This window comes from Candoia aspera, chromosome 2 (genome assembly GCF_035149785.1).
Source record: "Candoia aspera isolate rCanAsp1 chromosome 2, rCanAsp1.hap2, whole genome shotgun sequence".
NCBI lineage: Eukaryota > Metazoa > Chordata > Lepidosauria > Squamata > Boidae > Candoia > Candoia aspera.
This window is the reverse complement of record NC_086154.1, coordinates 244,151,886-244,175,861: the sequence shown is the minus strand read 5'-3', so window position 1 is coordinate 244,175,861 and position 23,976 is coordinate 244,151,886. Positions and strand designations below refer to the sequence as shown.

The 23,976-nt window shown below is 37.2% G+C and overlaps 1 protein-coding gene across 1 annotated transcript in view; it reads right to left on the bottom strand.

The window, feature by feature from the left end:
• HCN1 (hyperpolarization activated cyclic nucleotide gated potassium channel 1) overlaps window positions 1-23,976 on the bottom strand; it is a 141,111-nt gene that overhangs the window by 5,586 nt on the left and 111,549 nt on the right. The window contains exons 5-6 of the mRNA XM_063295699.1: window positions 21,872-22,018; window positions 7,323-7,563 (exon numbers count right to left, since the gene is read on the bottom strand). Coding sequence (XP_063151769.1) covers window positions 7,323-7,563; window positions 21,872-22,018 — 388 coding nt within the window. The remainder of the gene's footprint in view (window positions 1-7,322; window positions 7,564-21,871; window positions 22,019-23,976) is intronic.

The window sequence follows — 23,976 nt, the reverse complement described above, 5'->3', positions numbered from 1 at the left end:
TCTCTTAAAACAGATGGCAATTACAGTAAGAGATGTAGCATTCGGAAAGCAAATAATCATATGCAGTCATTAAACTATCCATGTGTGAGAAGATTCAGTAAGAGGACTTACATATCAGCAGTCTTCTACAATTCACAAATGAACATTTTCTGAAGTGAAAAACTGGGAACAATACAGGCTCTGTGCAGGTAAATTATTCAACACCCAGAAAAATTCAATGGGATTTAAATTCTAGAACAGTTCACAGAATTGCATGATTCCATGTGACCAATTTCCCACCATGCAAAATGTTTGACATTAACTCTAATTTACTTATTTATCTACTCAATAAACAACAGTACAGATTCCACTGCCTGAGAAACCTCTTTGGTTAGTCTTGGATAAGACCACTTAACTTTTGCTTTAGCAAATTTCGGGTCAAATCTTCTTTCAGTTAAAATAAGTTTAAAAAGTGGCCCTAGGCCATCGACAGCATATAATCTGGTCAAGACCAGATTGTGTAGCTGAATTCTCCCTATCTTGAGTCCTCACTCAAATTTTTTTGAAGAGAAACTCTGGACTTAAAGCAAAATTGTAAGAGAATAGGTCATTTTGGACCCAGGGCAAGAGATTGCTGACTTGATCTGGAACATAACTGGTCTATGCAATCCAATACTGTCTACTCTGTCTGTTAGGAGATTTTTGGGATAGTGAGCTTGATTTCAGATCTTTCATCTGAGATCAGTTTTTCAATAATGATGACTGATATATAACTTTAGTTTCTAACTTTCAGTGAATACAGCTTGATATTGAACTGCAATTCTTTTCCAAGTCAGATCATGAAGAGAGAAAAGGATCCCACATTTTATATCACAGCTGTCTCCTAAAGACCAAGTTACTTGTGTGCTTTCCTGATCCTGAGGAAATACAAATAATTTAAGTGAAATGATGAAAACATCCTAGATCAGATGAAAGGATTAGGTTCTTTTATTTAAAATGAACTATATTCTATGAAATGGGATTTGTTCCACTTGTATAACCCATGCCACCATAAAATACTGTATATCCATACAACTGAGGCCAAAAATAGACATTGTGGCCCCCAGAAATGTCATTTAGTGTCCACCAGGCTCTATGTTAGTTCTTTTTTTTCTGCATATAATTTTATTAAAATTTTAAAAAGAAATATAAAAACTAACAGAAACTAATATAGAAGAAAAAAGAAAGAAAAAAAAGAAAGAAGAGAAAGACAAAGCCAAAAGTACAGAAAAAGGAAAAGAAAGAAAATATAAAGAAGTAGCTTCCAATTTTCTTTACAGCAGTTATATGTACAATTATAAATTTATCTCTTACTCTATGATTATAATACAACTCTCATTTTTTCTATAATCTATTTTTTTTCTAATCATCAAAACCATAACTCAGAAGTTCATTTTTTTCTGTTATTTATTTAAAAATAAATAAATAGGAACCTGGCATGCTGCAAAGTAAAGAACTAGGTTTGAGCATTAAATTTACATACATGAATATTCTGGGCTTGCAAAAATCCCATCTGAATGGCAAATAACTCTTTGGATGGGTAGTGTTTCTTTTGGTGAATGGGTATCTTTTGACTGGCCATGCCCACCAGAAGCTTTGGCTGATCATTGCCTTGAAATGGCTTCACGTTTCTTCATTGAGCATTTATTTTCATTGATTAACCGAAACTATTTTGTGATCAACCGAAACTCCCCTAGCAAGCATTTTGTAAGAATGCCCCCAACCTGCTCTCAGAATTCCAATGTGTCCCTATTCCTGAACTGAGAAAATGCTAAGACAATCAAAAGCAGAAATGAACTAAAAGGGTATTAGAATGTAATATGCTGTCTGTCCAGAGCCTGAAACCCTTCCACCCCCATCATGGCTTGTTCTCTTTGTTACCCTCTGGGAAAAGGTTCCACTGTATTCGATGTAGAATGGCTAGATTAGGCAATAGTTTTGTCCCCTGGCCTATTAGACTCCTGAACTCTTAATAATTCCTTCTCACTCTGTGGGTACACATGCTGTGTGTAGGACTGATATTTATTAGGGATAAAGATTAGAGGAGGGGAATGGGTAAAGAATATATATTACATATTTAGTAATTATTGTATTCTTGTTTTATTGCTTGAGCCAACTGCAACGAAATTCTTTTTAATGTACACTTGGTGTATAGTGAAATGACAATAAAAGGTCTAGTCTACTCTAGGTAAAGGTAAAGGTTTCCCTTGACATTAAGTCCAGTCGTGTCCAACTCTAGGGGGTGGTGCTCATCTCCATTTCAAAGCCAAAGAGCCGGCATTTGTCCGTAGACACTGCCGTGGTCACGTGGCTGGCATGACTAAGCAGAATGCCGTTACCTGCCCGCCAAAGCGGTACCTATTAATCTACTCACATTTGCATGTTTTCAAACTGCTAGGTTGGCAGGAGCTGGGACTAGCAATGGGAGCTCACCCGATCACATGGATTCGAACAGCCAACCTTCTGATTGGCAAGCTCAGCAGCTCAGTGGTTTAACCCGCAGCACCACCGTGTCCCATTTTTCTACTCTACTCTACTCTACTCTACTCTACTCTACTCTACTAAGAACATAAGGACAATGTAAGGAGCCATTACACTAAAAATGGCCCTATGCTCCTGAGGTGCACAATTTCTTTTTGGATTAGGTTTGAAATACCAGGGCCAGATTCTAAACAAATCCTAAATTTGCTACAATTTAATTGATTGCATCTTTAAGTTGAATACACCCTTAATATGATTACTCCCCATGAATTTAATAATTTTCCCCTTTTGTCAGATAAAAATCACATTTAGTGGCATTAGTGGCATATTTTTGGGGAGGTCCAGATGCCATGTCTGATATTTAGGGGGGCTGCTTGTTGTGCTTCCCCAGCTTAAAGTAATAAGATGAGTTGCATCACTCTTTCAAGTTGTCCTTGACTCCAGAAACGTTATCTGTTAAATAATTCCATGTTATATCCCAGGGAAACTGCTTTGAGATTGGTTTCACTCTACTTAAAGCATACTTAATTGAAACTACTCCACAGAGTGAAGTAAAACTTGACAGAGTAATCTGGACCAGGTATGAGAAAACAACATTTCCTCCCCCAATCCCAACTGCTGTTGCTTTTCCAAGCTGAAGTAGAAAATGATTCACTCTTGAAGCAATGTAATGCCTAGCTGGCAATGCAACATTGATCCAGTTATTGCCAGATAATTGTCCACATAAAACTATACCTCACAATGTAATTAGTTATTGTGCAATGCCACATCAATATTTGATTAAAAAATGAAAATAAATGCTCAATGAAGAAACATGAAGTCATTTCAAGGCAATGATCTGCCAAAGCATCTTGGCATCAAGCCTCCAAAGTAATACAACTTTACATCATCCATTTTGAATGGGAAGTGGATTGTTGAAAGAATTTTACTAGTAAGTAGCAACATTCTAGCTGTATCCCTTTCAACATCCAGTTAAAACTGAATTTTTCACTCAGTTAAAAGCCCAGTCCCAGTTTTTTTTAAAGTAACATTGCTAGCTGGACTTGATTTCCCATTTATGATGTTTCTAAAATAAATTTTTAGAAATTTTTAGAAACTCCTCTAGTGAGAGGAGATGGGTGGTGACAAATCTGATAGATAGATAGATAGATAGATAGATAGATAGATAGATAGATAGATAGATAAATTGCAGATAACTAATACAAAATCTAAAGGAGGATTCTAAATAACAAGATAGTAAGCCTATAAAAATATTGAAGAACTGCTTGATGATGAATATGCCTGTTACAGATCACATGTTCTTGGTCAGAAGTCACCCGAAAGTTCTATAGCATTTGCAACTTTTCTCCCTCCCCCTTTACCAATTAATGTATGCATTATTTTTCATTATGGATAGATAGAGGAATAATCCCACCAGATCTCACAATATTTTGATGATTCTGCTTGAAATTTCATAAGCAAGAATGTCACTATCTCACGAAATCCAATGAAATCCCAGGGGTGGGGGAGCAGTGATTGTCATTTGGGAAGCCCTAGTGGCTTTTGGGGGCATTGGTCCACAAGTTACTAGATGTAAGACCCTGTTTATTAAGTTGGGCTCTAGGGATCAGTTGGGATTGTTACTACTGTACCAGCCTTCCTGCATCATACCGATATCCCTGCCTGAGCTCGACTCCATTTCTGAATGAATGAAATGGATTATCTGGACCCCTTTCAGGTTTCAGGCCTGGGTATCAAGGGCCTTGAATCAGATTGCTCCTATGTAGTGACTGTCACTGATCCCAGGGATTCCCTGGTTTTCCAATGAGTTCTAGGAGATGAAACAACAGAAGATGAAACAATCAAGAGCGCTGTTGGAGAAAGATGAAGAGTGAATCTGACCAAACGCCTATGAAGTCCATATTAGAGATTATATTATGGTGATAACAGTGGCCATTTTCCTACTCTTATCATTTCTACTCATAAGTTTTTAGGTGACTTGTTCCCTGATGGGGAGGGAGGGATCACAAGAACATCTTCAGGGCCACTATGAGGAATATTTTAGGATCTAAATAGTTCATTAAAGTTGCTCAGATGCACTTAAAGTTGGACTCCAACTGGGCAAGTCCAGCCAGGTTAACTTGGGCATGATCTTGTTATCTGGGAAGTATTATTCCTCAGAACTCCTGAGGAAGTGGACAGGATTTTGGGGACTGTTAATCTGGATATCTGCCCTTTAGAGCCATGCCCCTCTTGGCTGATTAAGGCCTCCTGGAAGGTGAAGTGTGGTTGGATCCATGCAATGGTGAATTCATCTTTGAGTGCAGGGATAGTTCTACCTGCCTTGAAGCAGGTAGTGATATACTATCTCCTCAATAAGCCATTGCTGGAAGCAACAGTTCTGGAAAAAGCTGTCTAGTCTCCAACTTTCCATTTTTGTAGAAAGTTAACAAAGTGTTAGGTTGCACCTTCAGAGGGCCCTAGAGGAAGTAGCTTATCTGGATACTTCTGGTAGACCTGGGATTGGAGTAGTGTGATTATCCCAGTTCTCCTAGATCTCTTGGGGGCTTTCTATACCATCTATCATGCTATCCTTGGCTATTGTAGAAATTGGGAGTGGGAGGTACAGTGTTCTGGTGGTCCTTTTTCCTGTGTCTGGTTCCAGGGAGGGAAGAGATTAAATCCAAAGCCCAAAGGGATTAAAGCCATGTTTGTGAGCTGCCACAGAGCAAAATGCTCTTGCCCCTCCTATTTAACAACTACATGAAGTTGCTAGGTAAGATCATCCACTGATATGTTTGCATCTAATGATATTCTCAGTTGTGTAATTTGAAAGAAAGGAATACATCCAGAAGCTTGTCTATGCACTATGCAACAAGAGTATTTCAAAATGCAGTTGTTTGTTGTTATATTTATTTCAAAGTACTTGAGCTGCAATACTGTGCTAACCTATCTGGAAGTAAATTCAACTGAACTGTAAGAGTGACCTTAAAATTAAAGTTACTTCTGTTTCCAACCTGAAACAGTAGCAGGAACTAAATAAATTGCAAAGTGTTGTCAAATACAGTTCAAAGTTTAATCACTTCCTATCTACCAACATAGAGTAGAAACTTCTCTTTATTCAACCATCTGAACTTCCAAGTGTAACATTTATTATTTTAAAATATTAGAGAAATCATTGTGAAAAGTTAATAAAATTCAGGTATTTTAGTGCTTTGTATTTTATTTACCATTTTTATTAAGCATATTATCAAATGAATTGTGGTGGTGGTTATTGTTGTTGAACGTTGCTTTTAATGTCTTGTTAGCCATCCAGAATCTCTCTGGCAAGTAGAAACTTACATGAAATCAGACTGATTCAGATGCTTTTTATGCTTGTATACCTACATTTTAATAGCCTGAACTATCCCAAATTGAATCAAGTCTAACTGAGAGATTTAGACTAAACTGATTTGGAAGTCTGAGCTGAGTCAAATCAATCTTCTGAACTGATTAAAATATTTGAAATAAACTGGATCAATTTTTCAAATCAATCTGACCATTCAGATTAGGCATGGTATATACATACCACCTTCAGCTACTCTTCTCTGGGTGGGAAAAATACATGGATGTGTCTGTGTGGGTGTGAGAGAGAATGAACTGAAAGAAAAACAATCCTATTTCCTCTTTAAACTCCCACCCTTTGAGGCTCTTTTCTGTTGTAAAAAATGGTCAGGTGAAAGATACATGTGACTACATGTGCAGTACCTGTAAATGAAACACAGCAGGAAATGTCATAGAAAAATTGCAGGATCTATCCGAAGTACTCTGTGGTTGTAAAAATAGAACCTATTGCTTGCCAGCTGATAACAACTGCTATTCTACAGAGTTCCAAATTAATGTTGTTACAATTACATGTCTTTTAGTTAATAAACACAAGAGGATATCCTCAAATACATACATCAGGAATTTAAATTAGCAGAAAGTAAATGGCTCTGATAAAGTACAAGCATGAGAGAAATCAAATGCTGCTTGCATGGTGAATTGTCACCGTTTTCCTTGTGCAAGCCGCCATTGCTCAAATCTGCTCCAGAAGGTCCTCTAACTTCCAGAGATATTGAGCATACATAGGGGAAAATTGGGAAATTGCACTTCCTTGTTTCAGTGACTGAAGCAATTGTTAGTGAAATGACTCGTTTGAATTCTGTTTGACAAGCAAAAATATTGCAGCATCCATTTTGATAGATTAGAACTATTTCTGTGAGATGCTGATAAATTACCCTTAGCAGGAGGAGAAGTCTGCTCACTCTTGTATCATACCCTGGGCTAAATATGGCAGTTTAGGAATTAAAGAGCTTGGAGTACAGGTTTCTTGGCATTACATGAGACATGAAGTTGAAAATCATGAAGAAATATATAGCCATTACAGGCTAGATACCTTCATGTCAGTTTCAACATAGTTTCAAAGTTCTACTGTATACACATGCAAGTTTGTTTCTATCCGCATTAGTTATGAGCTTTCAACCAATGGGAAATCAAGTGATATACATGCTTATTTTTATCTGGCTTTAGGATAGAGACTTATTAGGAGCTATAACAACATGGGACATGAATGGGAGCCAGGTGGCAGATAATGACATATGTCTGGCTACCAAAACAGTGTATCAAAGACTCCCACCAAAAGCTTTTGATGATAAACTTTTCAATTACTGTATGTTGCTGTCACCATGCTCTACAAAGAAAAAGAAGACATATCAAGTAGACATCTTATAATGTCTTCATTGCTTTTGTAAACTTATGCATGTTCAACAAACCTACATTCAGTCTCTCCATCTTTACCGCCCCATAACTTCCTTTCTACTCACCTCCAAAGTAGGAGCCATCTGTCAGCTTCATCTCTTTACTGGATTTAGTGATAACACCAGCAACCCCATGTTGAATGAAATACATCTTTTTCCCCACAGCCCCTTCTCGGATTATGTAATCTCCAGGCTGAAACACTTCAAACCGCAGCTTGCTCAGCATGGCCGTTACAAAATTTGGGTCAGCATTGGCAAACAGAGGCATGGTGGCAACAAGCTTACGACAGTTAAAGTTGACAATTTCCTAAAATGGAAAAAAGATAATTGGAATCATGACAAAGGGAGCTTGGTAGGCACTAGGAAAGGAAGAAATGAAATGCACAGCGTCATACAGTAGGGTAAAGAGGCTATCCCTCTGCCAGTGTTTCTCAACTTTAGCAACTTTAAGATATGTGGCCTTCAACTCCCAGAATTCCCCAGCCAGCTTGCTGGGAGTTGAAGTCCACATATGTTAAAGTTGCCAAGGTTGAGAAACACTGCTAGCCACTAAAGACCAAAACCTCAACAGAACAAGTTTTACAATAAAGGCTGTACTGGAGCATGCCTGCATTTTTATAGAAATCATAGTAAGATTGATGATCATAACTTGGATTTTTTCATTTCTTCAACTCTTATCCCAGGATATATATAGGGTATTTTAAAGTGATTTTCTATGGCAGGGCTTGTTAGTAAGAGGAAATCCAGAATCATTTTCTGCTCTTGTATCAACAAAAATGACTATAACAAGGATATCTGGATACTCGGTCTAGGATTCAGGAGTCATTCACTGAACTCAAGCCATAACACAGTTGCTATGAGGACAAAGCAAGGGAGAGGGCAACAATATGGCCTGTCTTGAGCTCCCGGAGGAAAAGTAAAATAAAAATATAAAAAACCCTCACTAACAAAGTAAATAAAAGAGACAGCACAGCCTAATTTACTGAAGACCATAAATATTACTTGTGGAAACTCATTTTCAACAATAGAATAGCTTTCTTGCAGTAAACAATGCAATTCTTGTAAATGGTTTAATACAGTGTAATTCTAAAGACACGGACTGGAAATGTAAACCTCTTTACCTTGGTTAAACAAACTTCTGAGTGAAGATACTTAAGATACTTCTGAGTGAGCATATCTGCATGAACTGTGGTAAATACTTCAATAACAAGTTTTTTCCCCCGCCACTGATCACAGCAATTTATGAAAAAAATGTCCTAAACCAAAGATTATTTTTATAAATAATAATCCTCCAGCATCTTGTCAATTATCTCCTTTGGAAGTTTTTAGCAAAGGTAAAGCACTGATTTAATAGAAATAAAACAAAGGGAGGGAGGGAACGGAACGGAACTTTTTAACATTTTGGCTTTAGCTTTGGTCTAAGTGAGAGAGCAGAAACTATTAAAAGGCTATGGGCTGATATGAAAAATGCAGCAAAATTGTGGATCTACTTTAAAAAATAAGAGCAAAATGTTTCAAAGAGTGGAACCAGTGAGCTATAAAAAGTCAACAAATGCCATTATGTCAGTGGTTTTCTTGTAAGCCTCCAGTGAAGTCCTGAGGATTCTGGGGCATATTTCATATAAACCTTCCTATCCTGCTGGACATTGGTTGTTCTGGAAGAAATGAGAATGAAGTCTAAGGCACACTGCAGGAGGACTACCCAGATTAATGGTGGGAAAGGTATGTTTTGGAGAAACGTATTGCTGTTACTGATCTTCTCACCAGGAGGTTAGTTAAAAAGCTTGTAAATGGTGTTTGTAAATGGTTTTTCCCAAACACCATTTGGGAATGATTGTTCTCAAGAAATGAGTAAAAAAATTAAGCGAAAAAATTGCAGACAAACTGCAGGAGCTTCTATGTATTTCTCCAATCAAAATAAATGAGAACTGCACAGCTGTGGTTTTAGTAACCCCCCATGATTTTCACTGGTGCTTGCAGTGACATGACTCATGGACTGTATCCAATGTGGGTGTGTTGACATAAGAACTATATCTTATTTTGTTGCTTTTCAATCCATACAGATCACTTGCTTATTTCTTTAGTCTCATAGAATCATATGAGTTATTCACAGAGTTGGAAGGGACTTTAGAGGTCAGTCATCCAGCTTAACTCTCTGCTCTCTGCAGCATCCACTAGAGCAACTCTGAGAGATGACCACCCAGAGTCTCAAGACTTCTAGCAAAGAAGAGCTCACCGGGTCATGTGACAGCCTGTTTCACTGATTGACAGTTTGTACCATCAGGATATCCCTCCTCCTATCTAGTCTGAACCTCCTTGTAATTTTAACCTACTGGTTTTGGTCCTGCCGTCTGGGCAAAAGAATACATCCATTCCTTCTGTGTAAGAACCCTTCAGATATTTGAAGACTGAATCATTCTCTTTATTCTTTTTATTCTCTACAACCAATACAAGAAGCCTTGATAGAATATCTGGGAATAAATAAAATGTATTAAAGGATGTGCCCCAAACTACTTTTATAACTTAGTAATGCCTATCAGGAAAGAAGCAATGTTCAACCACAACTACAGTAACGAACCTTTCCTAACAAAGAATCTATCATGACAAATAGGAAGAGTGCATATATCATTATATTGAGGAATCTTGAGCTGGACTGACACCTTAAGCATTTCATTTCATTTCATTTCATTTGCCAAAAGCTCTTCAATCCCTCTATTTATTGCTTATACTACTCTTACTCAGGTGGATTTAAGGCCTACATTAGAAGATGTTGGCATAACATTATACTGGAAGCGCTTTGGCTGGCATAAAAATGAATTTTATGCTTAATGTCATTTTTGTTGAATTTTTATGGGTCTAATCATATACATACATACATACATACATACATATATATATATATATATATATATATATATATATATATAATTTCATTTACAAGGATTTACAATAGATCCAGGTTTATTTACTGGAAATTGTATTTATATAATATCATTTAAAGTAGCATTACTTCCTTCATTCATCTTTATTCATAGTGAACACTACACGGTACTGTACTCATCTTGTGCAATATTCTTTTATCACTTAAATTCATTAGAATTATTTTTATACAACTTTTATATGTATTATTTGTTTATTTTGATACAATGACAGGGTAAGTACACTAAACATGTGCCATTTAAATGTGTTTCAGTTACTTTCAAACATCATCACATCTACCAAGCTAAGTAATAAATTAATGATGGCACTAAATTTAGTGAATGATTTGGGAATGCCATTTAGGTTGATTTATCTAGAAACTTACATTTAAATACTGCAATACGTGAATTTACTAATGGGTTTCAGATAATATAATTATCTAGATCTGCTGAGGAGTTAATTTTGTGCTAGCAATTTAAAAAGTATGTGCCAATGCTTTAAACATTCTTGCAAACTTTCAGAATTCAGATTATTCAGAAACTTGTTAGCATCTTTTGTATTACAATTCTTAACTGAACAAGATGATATCATGTTTCATCAGAGAGAAGAGCCTGATGATGGCAAACTTTAGGTCAGTGTTCAGGAAACCCATGACACTCAAAAAGTAAAAGTATTTCCCCAAATTTTCCACTTATAAACTATTCAAAGTTGCTGAAGTATAAATCCTAGCATCCTTAGGAAACATGGTCAATGATGAGGGATATTAGGGATTGTATTCAGCAACATCTTGAGTCTCGTACATTATTTACTTCTGTCATTGACCACTATCATGATTTAAGAATTGACAAGAGTTCAGATTGTCAAATTATACAAACATTTAACTGACTAGAGATAATCCTCGCTTAGTGACCACAAGTGGGACTGGCAACTCCATCACTGAGTGCCATGTTTGCTAAGCAAAACATCACATGACTGCAATGGACTTATAACCTCACTTCCCTTTCAGTCACTAAGCTTATTATGTTTTTTTTTAAAAAAAAGAATTCAAAACAAAAGCATTTTCCCATAGGAAGGATTTTTATAATTAATTCCAAAATCTTATTTAAAATTTATCTGGACCCTTAATCTGTTTGTAATTTTCTAGAATCAAAGTTTTAATCACCCTTTTGGTGTTTATTGCAAAAATTTTTTTTTTAAGTTCTTAAACTTGTATTTAAAATTTCTTTCACTAAGGATTGAAGGAAATTCACCCAGTGCGGTTAAACCTGTTGATCCAAAGGTTCCTAATAGCTGAAAGGCAGTTAATGAACAATTTCCAAAAGTGATTAGAAAAGGAAGTGTGTGAACCCTACATCCATAAAAGCTCTGGCTGTGGTTTGGGCAGAGATGGCGTTCCCTCATCTCCCAGAACTCTATGCCCGCTGGAAACTGCTGCCTTGTGGTCTCTGACCTTGCAAGGAGCAACTGTCTGGGGCACTTGTGGGCGATCTCAAGTTCTCTCTTCATCCAGAGAGGAATTATGAAGAGCCAGTCTACTCACCAGCTCTTCATTCTGCCGTGGTCATTGGCTCCACTTCTCATGGAACCGTCTTCAGTTCACCATTTCTTCTCCTGAAGTTGCCCCTTTGGTCATTAAGCAAGTCACCATGGTCATTAAGTGAAACATCACATAACCATGTTTTAGGATTTTAATTCCGCTTTTTCTATTAACTCTGCTTATTTTAAGCCAATTGTGAAGCACACTAATGGCAAACACATGACTGCAGGTGCTGCAGCAGTCGTAAATGCGTGCCAGTTGCGAACTGCCTGATGGCGATCATAGGACTGTGGGGATACTGCAATGGCCATAAATGCAAGGATAGGTTGCCAAGCTTTTTTTTTTTACACCATTGTAACTTCAAATGTTGTTAAATGAAGCAATCAGTAAGCAAGGACTACCTGTATCAGCTATCATTGGTGCAGGCACTGTAACCATGAATGCTCTTTGACAACATAGAAAATCAGTTTCTTTCTCAGACACATGCAGATGATCATAGGGAACAAACCACAATTGTTAATAGATTGGAATATTTCAGAATTTCCTTAGGAATACTCACTACTTTTATATGGTAACGAGCAATACATATTTAAGTTGTAAGATATAGATAAATATCATTTATTTAACCAGAACATTTATTGAAGTACTAATTCTAGATAAAAGTAAAAGAAATAGTACTTCAAATCATCAAGGAACAGAAACATTAATTGAACAACTCAGCATAAATCTTTAGTTAAATATACTAGTGGTGTGCCAAATTTTTGTGAAGTGTAATTACCACTGTAACAGTTCCAAGTTCATGAAATTTTTCACAAAACCTGTACTTGCCACTGTTCTTAAGGCATTTTTTCCCCTGATCTGCTGATTTTGGGGGGAGGGGAGATGCATATATCATCAAGAGCCTTAAAAAGAATATTCAATGGAAGCATAAACAAGCCTGGCTAATTTACATGCCAACAGCTTGACATGTATTTAATGGAGAATTCCATTTCTGTTTTAATTATTTTACTTTTCATTAAAAAAAAATTAATTATGAATCAAAGATGATCTCCATGAGAAATAGACTCCAGAGTCACAGCCAAGAAATGGTCTGAACTATTTTAAAGAAGTGTCTTTCTTAATCACTGCTGCTGTGAATACATTTAAGTCCTCTTCATTTGAAAGCACTTGAGCAATTGCTGAGAGCAGCATACTGGGAATTATCCCTTTAAATGTGTGACTCAGATAATGCATAGGCAGATGGAGAATTGAGCAAACATTGTAACTGGTAGAGCGCTTTATGGAAAATCTGGGGAAGGTTTTTTAAAATTAAATTTGTGCACCGCCCATCTGACAATAAAAGTGACTCTAGACAGCTTACAAAAGTTGCTGCCCAAAGCCCTGACATTATCTGAAGATTGTGTGGACATAGCAGTTCATGGTTGAACAGACAGATGTTCTATCCCAACAGAATGTTACAAAACAACAATAGCTCAGTGGTAAGCAGACAGTGTGCCTACTTAGGGGCATTACACTAACTTCCCCAACATTGAACTGCAGATATCCCGGATCTCAATTCTCAGAATTCCAAGCCAGTGTGGTCTTTAAGCTCTAAGAACTGATGGTGTAAGATAAATGAAAATATATTTGCTAAAACAATGCAACAGAAAAGGATCTGAGGGAAAAGCTTGATTCCAAGGACTCCCAAACTTGGTTTAAAAAACTACATTTTAAAATTCCATCCCCATTGTTATGCTTTGTATTGTTACAAGGGCCCACACAAAATGTTTGGCTTCTGTGGAGATCTCTTTCCACAATCTACAAAGGTTTGAGAGCACAGAGGTTATATCCCAAATACCAATTACTTTCTCTGAAAATGAAGTGTCTCAATGTTCTATATTCTACAAGGAGACATGATCTGTATCTATTTTCAGCCAACCTCTTCTCACACTACTGTCTAAAAATAGACCAGCGCTGAACTTTAAATAATAGCTCAGAAAGGGTATTAACCTCTTTCTCAGAAGTTAGGTTTGCCATAGTGCACAGTTCTCAGGCTTACAGTCTGCACCCTAGGACTGCAAGCTAAATTCTGCCTTTAAATATCAACAGAACTGCAATTTGCATTGGATTGATCTACTTTGCATAGGTACTCTGGGGCAGGAAGTAAATGTCATGGCAATGCAGAGATATCTTTTGCAATGCAAACTATTAAGCTACATGTTAAATCTATCCAGAAAAATCTTTCACAGAAAAGGACAACACCTGTTCCTTGTTGTTCCAAAGGGCGGGATACTGAATTATGGGCTTATGTTACAGGACAGCAGATTCCTTTTGAATGTTAAGAAAAAATACCAAGGTAGTGCACTCTGAGATAAGAAAGAATAAGTTAGGGAGGTGGCAGTCCTCTTCACTGAACATGTTCAAGTATACCTTTGTCAGAGATGCTGAACTGAGTTGAAAGGTGGACTTCAAGTTCCCAAATCTTTGTTTCAATGAATATTATTATTATTATTATTATTATTTAAAAAATAAATAGATAAGGGCCCTACTAGATCAAATGCAATTTTTTTGTGTGTGCACCTTCATGTCAGTATTTACACCTGACAACTGCCTGGACAAACTGCCTGCCTACAGTTTTCTTGGCAAGATTTGCAGAAGTGGTTTGCCCTCGCCTTCTTTCCTAGGACAGAGACAATGAGTGGCCCAATGTCTGGGTGGTGACCACCCAGCTGGCTTTGTGTCTAAGGAGGGACTAGAACTCACAGTCTCCTGGTTTCTAGCCTGTGCCTTAACCACTACACCAAACTGGCTCTCCCAGATGTAATTAGTCCAGTCCTATTTCTTAAACTAGTTAATTGGGTGTTTCATGAAGACTGATTCCTTTTGAATGTTAAAACAAACAAACAAACAAACAAGTAGTGCAATAAGGCCATAAGGAGGATTCAAAAGGCAACAGGCTTGCCCAAAGAAACTTGAATTGAGGCATACTGCCTCTGAACATTTCTACTGAGAAAACATGCGTAATATAACTAAACATTTCTAGTTAGAAAACATGCCACAAAATATTGTAACAAATTGTTGGAAAGGCTAATTTTAAATTTCATATTAAGATAATCCTGGGAACCATTCAGTCTGAGAAGGCCAACCTTCTCAGAATCAACCTTCTGAGAAGGCCACGTATTCCCATTTTAATTCTTTTCCTGGACAATGCTTAACCCTTTTTCTTTTAAAGGAAATGGGGAAGTATAGCCTTAGTGTAAGATTCAAAGGAGGGGACTGGCAGTCCCTTGAACATGGCAGCTATAGAATCACAGAACTGAGGCCATTCAGGTCATCAAATCCAACCTCCTGGCAGTGCAGGAATCCAAATTAAAGTATTACAGAGAGATGACTATCTAGCTTCCACACATACAATGCAGGGAAGCCCATCACTTACCTGAGCAATCAATTCCACTGCCAAACTGCTCTTATTGTTAGGAGGTTTTTTCTAGCATTCAGTTGGAATCTACCTTCCTCTAACTTAAATCCATTATTCCATGTCTTGCCCTCCAGAATGAAAGATCAGGTCTTGATCTTTTATGTGACATCCTTTCAGGCATTTGAAGATCATTATCATATCTCCCTTCAGTTGACTTTTCTCAAAACGTACCCAGTTCCTTCGAACTCTCTTCATAGTGCTTAATTACTAGTCTCATCCTTTCCTGTTCTTTCTGTGCTGACTTAAAGAAAGTTATATTTCTTTGTATTTGTAAAGTATATTTATTGTATGAATTTTGAATATGAATTTGTTTTAACGCATACTAACTACTGATTAATTCATAAGCATCTGTGCTAATGTTGGCTACTTTTTATCTTTATCTTTTTCCTGCTGTTTCCTGGGAATATTATTATGATAAGTGTTAATGTATGCTGTAGAATTTTATGTTTTTAATGTTGGATTGTGTGTAAACAGCTGGGAGTCCATAAGAAATGGACAGTATACAAATGTTACAATAAATACAAAAAATACTATTTATTTTTATTTAATTGATTTTTTCCTGTTGCTAGCCACTATGGCCTGTCTGCAAAAGAAGGAAAATATACAGTTTTCTGTAAATAAAATATATATGAGCAAAACCTATTGCAGCAAATATAGAATTTTAGGGGGTTTTATCCTTTATGTTTTTGGTTCACTAATCCAGGCTTATGTAACTATAATTTTGACATGGCACTTTTAGGCAACATTTGGATTCACAGATTTGCTGATATTAAGCCATCTACAGTTCATTTAAAAGCTTCCAACTTGTCTGCATCACCAAACTAATTGTTTCTGATCCTCAAAATCTATTAGGGAATTTGGAATATCTTTCTGGGTTTTTTTTTTCCAGCAAATGAAACTCTGCTTCTCATTTGGAATAATAACAACAACACAGTTTTCCCACTAGTAAAAATGCCAATCCATTTTATATTTAGGAATATTTTACTTTGGTAGGCTTTATAGTACATGGAAGGTAATACAATACTTTTATACAAAATGCCACAATACAAATTCGTAATACTTTTATGTTTTAGTTTTAGCTGCTGATCCAGTCTCCTTTGTTGAGTGCTTTATATAACTGCTTTAAGAAACTCTAATTTTAAACATTATAAACTACTTCTAGCGGTGCAGTCACAACAAATGTTGTTATCACTATTTGTAGGGAATTTTCAAAGCACGTGTTCTAATTAGTATAAGCTACAATTGCTCAACTTGTTGGATAAGAATGGGTCAGAGGTTCCTATTAGCTGTTTTTGCATCAGACACATATAAGACTGCATGTCAGATGTCATAAAAAGTATTGTTTTTTCAAAAGTTTTACAAGCTAAAGCAGCATTTGTTTTTATTCTTTCTTAAATCTCAACTACAGTTAAGGCAGCCTCTTGTTTTCCAAAATCAACAAATCTGTTTTTTTGGCTCCTTTAATTGTTGTAGCAATGGCCCATCTGCCAATGAGCCAGCTGGAAACAATGATTAACTGGACAACCATCACAGAGTGTCTGAAACCCAAGCTGTGAGGGCCTTGCCCTTCTAAGAGCTGGTCCTGTGAAAGACCTGTTTGCCACTACGGTAGCTCCAGGACTCAGACCGATATATTTCTGCCCAGCACAACATGATTCTTTAGGCATTTGGGTGGGGGAGGATATACTATTGTGAGTAATGAACAGATAAATGTTCCCTGCAAGACAATTTTTCTAATGCAGAAGCTACAATTTAAGATTTGCATTGGCCATGTTAGCTGGGAATGCTGGGCTTCCTCTTTTAACTTGTCTGGAAGATCTTGGGTGGGGTGGGGTAGGCTCAGAAGTGTAGATCTATGATCAAAGCTACACCATACCACACCACTACAAGGCCTATTTTTGCATCAGCTTCTACTCCCTGACCTGAACTTTAAGTTCTGACTCTCATCCTGATGAACCCTGGACAGCCATGACTCTTCTTCTTCACAAAGGCTTTTTCCATATGGGCTTGCTGTTGGTCCTTTCTGAAGGCAAGTCCCAAGGGGGTGCATTTCATAGTTTGGGAACAACACAGGAGAAGGTTCCCTCCTATGCATCTGAAAAAGAGACTTCAGAAAATGAGGCCATCTTTAAGCCTCTGTTGCTCATCGCAGCCCTGAACAGGTTCACACTGAAACAGGCAGTCCCTTAGTTAATCAGGCCTTAAGCTGCTTAATTTTTTTGTTTTGTTTTGTTTTAAACAAAGCTCCTTAAGGCTTTAACTTTTGTGACTCTACTTCTTAATGATCTTTACTAATATAGTCAAGGGCTGGATAAAGGCATTTCTCTTTTTATCTCTTCCCTCCGTGTTATTGCTATTACTTCCAAATGACATCTGACACTTTGTCTTTAAGTTTTCTAATGCCACTGACATAATCTTCCTAACTTCAGATGCTTTAGATCTGTATTTCTTATTCTCTCTGTATAAGGTCTACTCAACTGACCAGTGTTTCATGTTTATTTAATTTTGAATGGCACTTTGGTTTAACTTACAAACTTGCCTATCTCTAAGTATCTAGACCAGCCTTTCTCAACTATTTGACCCTGGAGGAACCCTTGAAATATTTTTCAGGCCTGGGGGAACCCCTGCACATTCAGGGTCAAATATAGGCCAGAAGTTACAAAATTATTATATCTGTTTCATGTGCAGGCCTATACACACACACACAACACACACACACACACACACAGTGTTCTTAAGCTAAAAATAAACGATAAAACTTACCTCTTTAATGTGAAGTTGCCCAAATTTGACATAATTTTTTAAATAATTCCTGATCTCCCAGGGAACCCCTAGTGACCTCTCGTGGAATCCTAGGGTTCCACAGAACCCTGGTTGAGAAACCCTAATCTAGATTGTCCCCAGACTATGTTGGGGTGGCTCTGTTATTATTTTATTTGGTGATGCCTCTATTTCACTGCCAAACTGATTAGGCATTTAGCCACTAATTAGAGAAAATTATATATAGTATGCATACACAAAATGGCAGTAAGATAAAATCTGGGGGTGGGGGACCTAGCCATTGTTTATAAACCATGGTTTATGGCTAAGCAGTAAACTCAGCCAATTAACTACTAAACCATGGTTAAACAACTTTGCATGATGCAAACTAGACCTACCAGATTTCAGTTGCAAAAATGCAGATGGCAACAAAGAGAGAGAGATCTCAAACTCTCTGCTGCCATTTAGTGCTCAGCCAAACGTTTGCAGCCCAGATTCATAATCCTAGTGCAAACTGATTCATGTTGCTCCCCACCTTGTAATGGACATGCATATTATTAAAGGAATGGCTGACATTATTATGTGAAATTAAATTATGATGATTTTACTAAGAAGATTCTTGAAATGAATGTGGTTGTTTTCCTACTTTAGCAAGCACTGTCCCTAAGAAACACAGGGGAAATAGAATCCGTTTTTTAGCACTTATGCTCAATGCGTATTTCTGCATACTGTATTTCTTGAACACATATATTTGCATATTTCTGAAACCTACAAGAAATGCATTTACAATATGTACATATATTATAACAAATCGATGGACTAAATAAATGTGAAAGAAAGAAATGGTAGCTGAGGGTCATTTGAGAACTCCTGCAGATGGTTTTAAAAGCTGTCCATCCATATAGAGCAAGCAGCTGCCAGCAGTTCCTTGGCTGATAGATGTTCATGGGATGGCAGAACAGAAGATCTGCATGACTGACCTGGGTTATGTGATTCTGAGAGTGAAAGAAGCCTGACTCAGGGTCAACACATTTTTTGTATGTTCACTTCTACAGCTCAGCCAGCTTGGTGCTCTCCTCATACAGAGGCACAGAGCAAGAAAAGGCAAATGTTGGCATACGGGCAACTACATTACCTACAACATAACCATAGTTTTTCTCATTAGCCTTCACTTATAAGAACCAACAAATTAATGATCTCTTAACTCAGCCGGAGACCACTTTTTAAAACAGACCTCTCCCAAGGGAAGCTCCGTGAGCTGAAGGTCCGGTTCCTCTAATTTTCACTCCGCTGGGGAAAGCTGTTTAGAATAGAGGGACACAATCTGAGGCCACAGAGAGTCCACCCAATTTTTAATGTGACCAAGACATCTAATGTTTAATGTGTCTGAATGGAATAATTAATACAATTATCTCTGGTATTTAATAACTGTACCCTTCTGATTTTTTTTTAATCCATTCAATCATGTCCAATTCTTGGAGACTGCCTGGACAAGTCCCTGCAGTTTTCTTGCCAAGGTTTTTCAGAAGTGGTTTGCCCTTGCCTCCTTCCTAGGGCTGAGAGAAAGTGACTGGCCCAAGGTCACCCAGCTGGCTTTGTGCCCAAGGCAACACTAGAATTCCTGGTTTTCCAGTTTCTAGCCTCATGCCTTCACCACTGCACCAAACTGGCTCTACCCTTCTGATACTGTACTATATTAGACTTTTCAATTTAATCTAGTTTTTGTTCTGGCATTACTTTGTGTGGCCCCCAGGATTCTTTTCAAAGGCATTCTTGTCGTCATCATCATCATCATCATCATCATCATCATCATCATCATCATCATCATTTTTATATGCCTCCTGATCCCAGCACCTACTGTTCTAAAGTATTAAGCAAGCAGATTCAACAATCAGTACTGGCTCCATCAAGAATATTTCCAATGGTTGTTTTTTCTTTCTTTTTTCCTCCCAACAATTTTTTAAAAATCCACAAAAGTGATAAATATGCAATGTCATTAGCACTTGTAGCCCCCAAACTGAACAAAGTATCTGATGAAGCCCAACTGAATCAATTTACTGAGTACATAAATTTAGATCAACTGAAAACACAATATAATTACAGAAACAGCAGCAATGACCAACTATAATTAATGGTGCATGATAATATCCACACTTCTGCTAATATTTCCAGCTGCCCACCTCTTGTGCAATGCATTTCATCATTTTCATGTTTATTTGTTTTTTAATGCTTTTTTCAAAGTGACTGTTAGCTCAGTGGCATTTTTCTAAGGGCTGACTCTAATTAATTGAATTGCCTGCCCTCATCTGCAAGAGGAATAAAATTCATTATCTGATAAATAGAAAACAGAGTTTGAAAAGGTTAAAAATTGTGGAAGTTGTAACGTTTGTCATTCTTACATTGGAACTTTAAAATTAATGAGCATGGTATTTCAATAATGCTAATAGAAAAATTATTCTTCCAAACAAAAAAGAAATTTACTTGGCACTCAACATTAGTCAAGTGAGAAAAACTGAACTTGTCCAAGTTGCACAGTCCATCAGTTCTTAGACGAGTTAAGGAGGCCTAGTTTCACTTTATACTGTGTACTTAATGATTTCATAGGCTACTGCTTAGGTGGCTGCAAGTGTAAGTACAAAGGCAGAACCTCTTTTTATGAGAAGCACACTTCCCATGCTTTATTATCAGAGCGAGCCTTTGCAGTGCTTTCTACCATGTTATCTAGAGAGAAAATGAGAAGGTTGAAATTTCCTGGATTACTATAGATTTTCTTCTTGGAAACTGGTGCTACACCAATAATCTTCCAATTCAGTGGCTTGGCATGTAATTTTATTGATCCATAGCAATCTTCCTACAGAAGAATCACCAATCTTATCCCAACTTGCCAGTTCATAGCTAGGCCAGTAGGTAATCTTGCTGGATTTAATACCTTGCTGGGTATTATTTTTAAAAAACTATTTCCCCACTGATGGTGGGAGGTGATGGAAATATACTCACTCCAGACTGATGTGGATGACTGACCTATACTGGAATTATTTCGGGCAATGAAGCAGCTCCTTGTTTCTTTAGCACTTTATTCTGTCCTGCTGGCTTCTGCCAGTAGTAGAGTTGAATGAAAGTCTCTGCCAACCATAACAGAGCCATTCCAGTGATGCTCTTCTTTACTGACCTCCAGCAGATAAGACTGGAGTGGAATTATGATGGTACTCTTAGAGCAGTAATTCAAACAATTCTGCTATGGAGTTGTTTAAAAAAATAAAATTTAGGTATATATTTGAGAGTCAGTTTGGTGTAGTGGTTAAGGCATCAGGCTAGAAACCAGGAGACTGTGAGCTCTAGCCCCACCTTAGGCACAAAGCCAGCTGGTGACCTTGGGCCAGTCACTCTTTCTCAGCCCTAGGAAGGAGGCAGTGGCAAACCAGTTTCAAAATTTTGCCAAGAAAACTGCAGGGACTTGTCCAGGCAGCTCCCAGGAGTCAAAAACTAACTCAAAGTCTCATGCACATGCACACACACATACCACGGAGCTATCACTGGTTACTTTTGTATCTGTTTAAATAACAGGTCCAATTTCATCTGAATATAAGAATTCATAGGAATGCTTTTCTGGCTGTACCTGCAGGTTCCATGGATTGAATATGAGACATTCCACAAGTCTGGAGCTAGTTTGACATAATGGTGAAAGGCACCAGGCTAGAAACCTAAGAAGACCCATGAGTTCTAATCCTGCCTTAGGCACAAAGTCAGCTGGATGTCATTAGGAAGAAGGCAATGACAAACCATTTCTAAAAATCTTGCCAAGAAAACTGCTGGAAGGCCCAAAACAAAACAAAACAAAATGCATCAAAGGAAAGATGAACTTTGTATCTTTCTGAATTCTCTTCCAGCTCAAACTGAGAAAGAATCATCTTTCCTAGTACATCGTCAACATCACTTTCTTACCTCCCTAAGAGGGTCATTGAGTTCATTAAGAATGCTTTCTTCATCGAAGATCTTGCCTTGGTAACGGTGCTCATAATAATCATGGATTTTTTGACGCATATCCGCAGGTAGCTTGTGAAAGGACATATACTGTTCCACTTGTTTGTACTAAAAGAAAGAAAAAATACAAAACATCACTGCAAAGTATTTCAAAATAATATAAAGAGCCATATACAATGCATTACTAATATTTTAAAATTACGGTTATTAAAAAGACAATGCAAGCATAATAGCTTTATAATTCAGAATGCTTAGGATTGTGAATGAAAATTATTTTCCTAGCACACTGTGTTATTAAATACATTTGTTTTGTTTTTCTTACTTTCTAATTTATGAAAGTTGGACTCTATAATAGAGACATTTTTCCAGATTGAGGTTTCTTTTTTAATGGAACAACATAATGACCTTTGTTTTCTTTATACTTTTCAAAAATATTTTTGATTGCCACGTTGATCCATGAGACACAACACAATGTGGGGTTTTCTAAGCATAATCTAGATGGAAGACACATAATAGCCCTGATGGATTAAACCAAGATCTATCTTAGTCTAGCATTTTGTTTCTAATGGTGACTAACCAGATACCTGTGAGGTGCTACCAAGTGGGAGATGTCAGCATAGTTCTCTCCTCTTCTTGCAATTGGTATTTGTAGGTGTACTGTTCCCACCATGGAAATGACATTTTATTTATTTATTTATTTATCAGCCTTTATCTTGAGTCAAGACATAATAATAAAAGACATTCTCTGTGATTTTATCCAATCCCCTTTTAAAGCCATCCAAATTAGTGTGCATCGCTACTTCTTGTAGTAATGAATTCCATGAGTTAATTATGTGCTGTCTAAAGAAGAATGTATGGGGTTCTGGCCAATCCTTCGGAAGATCAGTTGAATGAACAATGAATGCATTATGTAGTTTCCGGCAGCTGCATCCACTGCAGCAGAAAATGGTTAGTAGAAAACAAGCTATCTAGAAGAATAGTAGCACCAGTTTTTGAATTTCAGATGGCTGGTCCATGGGGAGACAGGAATCCCTATCTTTCTTCTCAGACATTTTTTAGTACATCTAAGCAAATTTCGGCTTGCAATAAAGGGTTGCCTTCAGTCAAACAGCAGTGTTCTTCTGATCCTTTCCATAAAAGTGTGGGAAACAAGTGCACAATACACATTCCAGTCTCAAAATAAGACTCCATGCATCTGATCAATCAATCACTCAGTCCGTCAATCATTTGTTTGTCCTTTCCACTTGAACATTTTTAAAGACTAATTTAATTTTTGTGCCCTACCAATTATACACATGTGTATTTATAGGCATGTGTGATACACACATCCATACCCACAAACTCATTTTTAAAAAACTCAGTCTGATACTACAGATTCCATGTAATGTTATGCCGGTAAACAAGAACTGTCAGCAAGACATAAGACTACTAACATAGCTCTATGACAGTATTTTAAGGACATAAAAACTCTTCCTGTACAAAAAAAAAAAATTCTGAAAGCTTATAACAACCTTGGAAACTTTCGATTGGCCCAATAACAAAATTATTTCTATAGATGTTGGATGTTTTCCCCTTATAGTCAGCACCCCACCAAAACCAGTGATGTGGATGACCTTGTCAACCAGTTATGTCAACCCTGCTCGTACCCCAGAAAAAACAGTGATCAGAGGCAGTTAAGTAGATCATCCCATACAGGAAAATTAGGGGTCCATCTTCAGTGTCAAGCCAGCCTGACATTCCAGGAAAGTAAGTGGAAAAATTAAGAGTTTTTAAAACAGTTTTTGAACTATTGCTTTTAAATTAGGGTAGACCACCTGCTGCTCTGATTAAACACAATTAGGCTTTTGCTTACACAAGTTGGAGGTGGTTGTGCGACTTATCCTCAGCCTTGACCTCTGCCTTAAAAGAAGTGCAGAGGAATATTTGAGGGGGAAAAAAAACATTGCGGTGAAATCCTTTAAGTTATCCAGCTAAAAGTAGGCAGGGGTTAATGCCCTGTAAAACTATCCCTGATAAAAGAGAACCATTTCTAAGAACTTTGATGCTTTCCAATTATAATCTGAGAG